The 6,000-nt window shown below is 59.2% G+C and overlaps 1 protein-coding gene across 6 annotated transcripts in view; it reads right to left on the bottom strand.

Moving 5' to 3' along the window:
* The window catches only part of KCNT1 (potassium sodium-activated channel subfamily T member 1), a 94,140-nt gene that overhangs the window by 40,330 nt on the left and 47,810 nt on the right, over positions 1–6,000 (bottom strand). For all 6 annotated transcript variants that reach the window (XM_032165615.2, XM_058444912.1, XM_058444913.1 and 3 more), the window contains 4 exons: positions 5,512–5,611; positions 2,543–2,599; positions 1,528–1,576; positions 60–119 (listed from right to left, as the gene is read on the bottom strand). In XM_032165615.2, coding sequence (XP_032021506.1) covers positions 60–119; positions 1,528–1,576; positions 2,543–2,599; positions 5,512–5,611 — 266 coding nt within the window. The remainder of the gene's footprint in view (positions 1–59; positions 120–1,527; positions 1,577–2,542; positions 2,600–5,511; positions 5,612–6,000) is intronic.

Genomic DNA, 6,000 nt, shown 5'->3' with positions numbered 1-6,000 from the left:
TGGGGACCCAGGGGAGGGTGGGGACCCCCTGTGAGGTGCCACCCTGGGCAGGCACTCACTTTGTAGCTGAGGTAGATGAGCAGCATCGTCTCCAGGAAGCTTATTATGGCCACGATGACCTGGGAATCAGGAAAGGGAAGGAGCTCTGGAGTAGGCCGGGGCTGGGGCTAGGGCCTGACTCCACAGGCCTCGAGGGCAGGTACCACACAAAGCCAGGTGTGTGTCTGGGGGGCTGCCTTGACCCTCACTCCCATGTCAGGACAGTCTTAGCCACCAAGTCCTTTGGCTGACCCCCGCCAGGGCTGAGGGCAGATGGAGTCTTGAAACCATGGTCCTCCTGGGCCACCCACTCTAGGCCCAGGGTGGGATGGAGGGTGCAGTGGGTGAGGCAGGACGCTCAGGAAGACACCAGAGAGCGGCTATTCTCGCTGCCCCAGTGGGGAGGGAACGGAGATGGAGGCTCAGTGGACCTGGTTTTCCCAGCGGAACCCCTCTCAGCACAGGCATCTCCTGACCCCTCTGGAACATGACAGGGGTGGGTGTAAGAGACCCTCTCTGGGCTCAGATGGAGACATGGGACCCAGTCATGAACTGGGTCACCTACCCAGGAGCTAGCCAGGAACCTGGCCTGTGCACTGTCCACCCCAGGAAAACAGCAAGGACACAGATGGGTCAGCGGAGGGAGAGATTCAGATGGTGAAGCAGACAGAGGGGGTCAGGAAGTCCTCAGGGATCCCTGGGAAAATTGTGTGGACAGCAGTAGAGCCTGGGTTGGTCCTCAGCACTCACTGAACCTGGGACCCCTGCTTACTGAGCCTGGGTTTGTCTTCAGCGTTCACTGAGCCTGGGTTCCTTACTTATTGAGCCTGGGTCTGTCCTCAGCATTCACTAAAGTCTGGTTTCCCTGCTTACTGAGCCTGGGTCTGTCCTCAGTGCTCACTGAGCCTGGGTCCCCTGTTTACTGATCCTGGGTTTGTCCTCAGCATTTACTGAGCCTGGGTCAGTAAATGCTGGGTTTCTCCTCAGTGCCCACTGAGCCTGAGTCACCTGTTTACTGAGCCTGGCTTTGTCCTTGGCGTTTACTGAGCCTGGCTTTGTCCTTGGCATTCACTGAGCCTGGTTTCCCTGCTTACTGAGCCTAGGTCTGTCCTCAGTGCTCACTGAGCCTGGGTCCCCTGCCTACTGAGCCTGAGTTTGTCCCCAGTGCTCACTGAGCCTGGGTCCCCTACTTAGCCTGGGTCTGTCCTCAGTGCTCACTGAGCCTGGGTCCCTGTTTACTGATCCTGGGTTTGTCCTCAGCATTTACTGAGCCTGGGTCAGTAATTGCTGGGTTTGTCCTCAGTGCCCACTGAGCTGGAGTCACCTGTTTACTGAGCCTTGGTCTGTCCTCAGTGCTCACTGAGCCTGGGTTTGTCCTCAGCATTTACTGAGCCTGGGTATCTCCTCAGTGTTCACTGAGCCTGGGTTGGTCCTCAGTGCTTACTGAGCGCCACTGCAGTGGGGAGGGGGGCAGGGCAGGGCACTCACCTGGATTGCCCACAGTGTCATCTTTCTCTCCACCCACAGAATGGGAGCCCTGGGAAGAGAAAGGAGGCAGCACAGTAGGGCACTGCAGCCACTGGTGTTCCCCAGCCACCCTGGGGCTAGGGCCATAACCATTGGCCTCCACTGGCCCCAAGCATGTGCTGCTCATTGGGGCTGGACCAAAGGAGCCTACCTTGCCTTTGGAGGGGACCATAAGGAGGAGGGAAGGGAAGGTTCCCCAAGAGAGGAGGAGGGAGCAGGACTGAAGCGGGCAGGCCCCCCAGGAGGTACTTGTGAGGCCGGGGCCAGTGGCTGAGTTCCCTATGGAGCCTCGGCCTGCAGCCCATGACACTGCCAAGGGTGGCAAAGCTTCTCCTCTCTGGACACAACGGGCAACAGCAGCCTGGGCCCCAGCCTGGGTAGCCTGTTTTTTTCACCTGGGTCCCTGGAGCCAGGCTAGCCCGAACCGACAGCCCCCTGGGTTTCCCCGAGCCTCGGTTCCTCATCCATAAACAGGCAGGGGCATGGCTACAGGGGGCCACCTGCTCCTTGCCTGATGCGGACAGGGGCTCAGGCACTGGGGACACGCCTTGCAGGGTCTGGGGACAGGTCTTAACCTCTGGACCAGGCATCCCAGTTGCCCCACAGTCACCTCCCACTGCCTGCCCAGGGCAGCCACCTTCCTTGGCCGTAAGATGGTGAACTGGAAGAAAAGCCGCCGACTCACTGGGGGACGGGCTTCCCTGCATCTCTCACTGGGCTTAGGAAGAGTGTGTGGAGGCTGTGGAACTGGCTGGGAACTCGTAATTCTCAAACTGCTCCTCTTGAAGGGGACATTCCCAGCATTGACCACAGCCAGGGCCAAGGGCACATGTGTCCTGGGGAACCTGGGTGGCTGCTGGGCTGAGGCTGGGCATTGTCCCTCAGGGACCAGGCAGTGTGAGCCTCTGTCCATTCACCCCACCCTGGTCTCAGGCCTCTGAGTGCCTGGCTATTGGGAGCTGGAGTGTGGACTCACCAGTTGATCTCGGAGGATGAGTCATTGAAGGAGTAGTTCTGCTTTGGGCAGCCCCAGCTGTGGAGAGACACAGCGCTGGCCTGGACTTGGCCCCTCCAGCACCACTGCAAGGACTTGCTGCCCGAGGGTTTCCACAGGCTCGGGTTCATGGGGGCCTCCTACTCACCTACCCAGGGCTAACCCCCACATCCTGGAGGGGTCAGAGCTCTAACACCTGGGAGACAAGGCAGCCTGCCCCCTCCCTGCCCACTGCAGAGATCCTGCAGGAGGGCCTCTAACTGAGGAAGGCTGGGGTGGCCTCTGCTCAGCCCAGCAGGCAGACAACGAGGGTACATCCCACATCTGCGGGATTGGGGGTAGCCCCGACCCAACAGCAACATGCTGGTTCTGCCTGTGCTGACAACAAGCTCCCAGGGAGGGGCCCTACATGGCCAGAGAGAGCACTTGGGAACACTCAGGGCCTCCCCAAGGCCAGAGCTGTCTTGGACAAGGCTGGAGAGTGCTCAAGAGACAGGGAGAGGAAGCTCCTATCCCCAGGTGCTGACTCCAAGAGGCACGTCCCTAAGCGATTCTGAGGACAAGCGACCCCCAAACCACCTGGAACCAGCTGCTGCGACAGTGACCAGGGCATGGCCAACATGCTAGTTTTATCCCAGACCATCACCAATGCCAGGGACACTGACCAAGGAGACCTCACTGCTCACAAGGCCCCTGGTGATGGCCAGCTCCTGTCTTTTCTTTCAACTGACCCACTTTCCCCTGATTTTTAATGGGGTTGTTGCAAACTAAATGCCCACAGAAGTATCTGGACATCCATCTATCATCCAGCCACCCATCTATCTTTCCACTTACTCATCCATCCATTCACTCATCCATCCATCCATCCTCCATGCATCCACTTCTCCATCATCCATTCACTAATCCATCCATTCACCATCCATCCCTCCATCGATCCACTCATCTATTCACCCATTCACCCATCCACCCACTCATCAATCCATCCCTCCATCCATCTACTCATCTGTCCATCCATCCATCCCTCCATCCATCCACTCATCCCTCCATCCATCCACTCATCCATCTATCCATGTACGTATCTGTCCATCCATCCATCTATCCATCATCCATCCACTCATCCCTCCATCCATCTGCTTGTCTCTCCATCCATCCACTCATCCCTCCACCCATTCACTCATCCCTCCATCCAACATCCATACCTCCACCCATCCACTCATCATTCCATCCATCATCCACATCCATCCATCATCCACCCATCCGCTCATCCCTCCATCCATCCATTCCATCCATCCAGCATCTACCCTCCATCCACCCATCCATCCATTATCCACCCATCCACTCATCCCTCCATCCACTCCATCCATCCATCCATCCATCATCCATCCAACCATCCATCCATCATCCACCCATCTTCCCACCCCTATCCATGTCCTGGACACTGTGCTAGGGGACGGGCAGTGAACACAACAGACTTGGGCCCTGTGGGGATGTGAAACCAGAAGCCCCAGGGGACCCTGGGACTTGGGGTGGGGGGTGACCCAGAAAAGTAGCTTGAGAGTCAGTTAGGGCCCAGTTCTCCTTCTCAAACTATCCTAGTGGGTTCTGCCCTCTTCTGACCCAGACAAAGACATGAGGTTCGTTCTTAGGAGAGGGAAAGTCTCTGGCCTGGGGATGCCAGGTCCCCCTGTGACGGGGTAACAGGTGAAAAGGAGGATTGAGCAAAAGTTTACATGCACGCCTTTAGGCCCCCAGAAGCCAGGCTCCCGGCAGTCAGGCCTTCCTCTCCAGGGAAGAACCTGCTCTGCGCAGCCAGAGAGGGGACCAGCATGCTGGCAGGGTTCACCCCGATGGCTGGATGGTGACAACCACACCACACATGTGGCTGCAGAGCCCCTCAGTGCCTGAGCACTCTTACGCACAAACGGCACCAGACATTTGAGGAAATCTACGGGTATGAAAAAATCAGGGCCCAATGTGAGCTCGGGAGAAACAGGCCCAGCAGATGGGGAAAGCGTAAAACAGGAAAGGACTGGAGACGCCATCCTCGGAAGGACATTCAGAGGAAGGATTTCTGGAAACCAGGAGGCAGGATAGAACAAGTGGACAAGTGAACAAGGGAACGAGGCAGGAGAGGGGAGAGAAGAAACAGGACACAGAGCACAGCATCCAAGTGCCAGGGAGCCAGAGTGAGAGGCCTGGGGTTGGGGGCTTGTCCCCAAATACATGACTCAGGACAATCTGGCACCGAGGGCCACAGGGCCCTGCTGATGTCCCCTGGGACCCACACAGAGGTGAGCAGGAGTTGCCAAGGCACCCTGGGCACAGAGTAGGTCCCAGCAGCCGCCACTTCTCGAAGCAAGCAACAGCAGAAGGAGACAGAACAGGACTCAGAGCAAGTTCCCACCCACCCTCATGGCGGCTGCTTCGAGGCTGGTAAGGACCTGACAGTGCAGATTGCTGCCCCCAGCACCTCTCCCGGAAGTCCCTGGAGCATGGGCCCCAGGACGATGGGCCCCGGGAAAGGGACTCCTTGGGACCCAGGAGAGGTAGAAGACACCCCCAGAAACAGGTAGGGGCTTTACCCAGGGGGACTGGCGCCCCCTTCCCTGACCTGCAGAAGCTCAAGTGAGCACGGAGACAGTTGTGGGGGCAGGGAGGGGCTTCCTAGATGCTCCAGCCTTTCCGTGGACCTTCTGGGTCGGCTAGTAGCTAAGGGCACAGCTGGAAGTCTACGATGGGGACCCTTTTCCCTGCGCTGAGCCGTCTGCGGGAGCCTGGGCACTGAGTCCTTGGCTTTTTCCATCCTGGGACGGGCACTGGGGAAGGAAGGACTCCCCAAGGCCCCAGGCACAGGGGCTCCCCCAGGGACGCCATCAGCTTCTGTAATGGCCCAGCAGGAAGGCTCAGCCCTGGGACCCGGGACCCCTCGCCCGGCCGCGCCAGTGGCCCACCATCCGATGCCCAGGGCCGGGTCGTCGAGCAGGACGCGCACGATGTAGAGCAGGCAGGTGAGCAGCTTCAGGGAGAAGTTGAACAGCCGGATCCTCAGGCCTGCGGGGAGGGCAGTGGCCTCAGGGCTCTGACCCAGCCCTGGGCTTCGGGGAGCAGGGCCTGCACCCGGGTCTGGCTGGGCTCTCTAGATGGCCCCAGCTGGGCTCCCCTCCCGCACCCGGGCTGCACCCAGAGCTCTGGGTGCCCTGCGTTGCTTGGGAGCTGATGCTCCTGGGTCAGCCTCCGAGAGGCTCCGTCCCTGGCCCCACCTTACAGGTGCCTGAACTTGGGGTGCAGGGGATTTTTAGAGGCCACTCCACTTCTTAGGGGACAGGATGGGGATTGGGGAGCAGGCAGGTGAATGTGGAGCCCCTGGGGAAACCCCCAAGTCCTCACCTGCATCCCTGTGGGGGCCATGAGGCCAAGCTCTGGCTAGAAACGGGGCAGGG

Source organism: Hylobates moloch, unplaced genomic scaffold (assembly GCF_009828535.3).
Source record: "Hylobates moloch isolate HMO894 unplaced genomic scaffold, HMol_V3 SCAFFOLD_10, whole genome shotgun sequence".
NCBI lineage: Eukaryota > Metazoa > Chordata > Mammalia > Primates > Hylobatidae > Hylobates > Hylobates moloch.
Note: the sequence above shows the minus strand (reverse complement) of the source record. Positions and strands in the feature narration are given on the sequence as shown.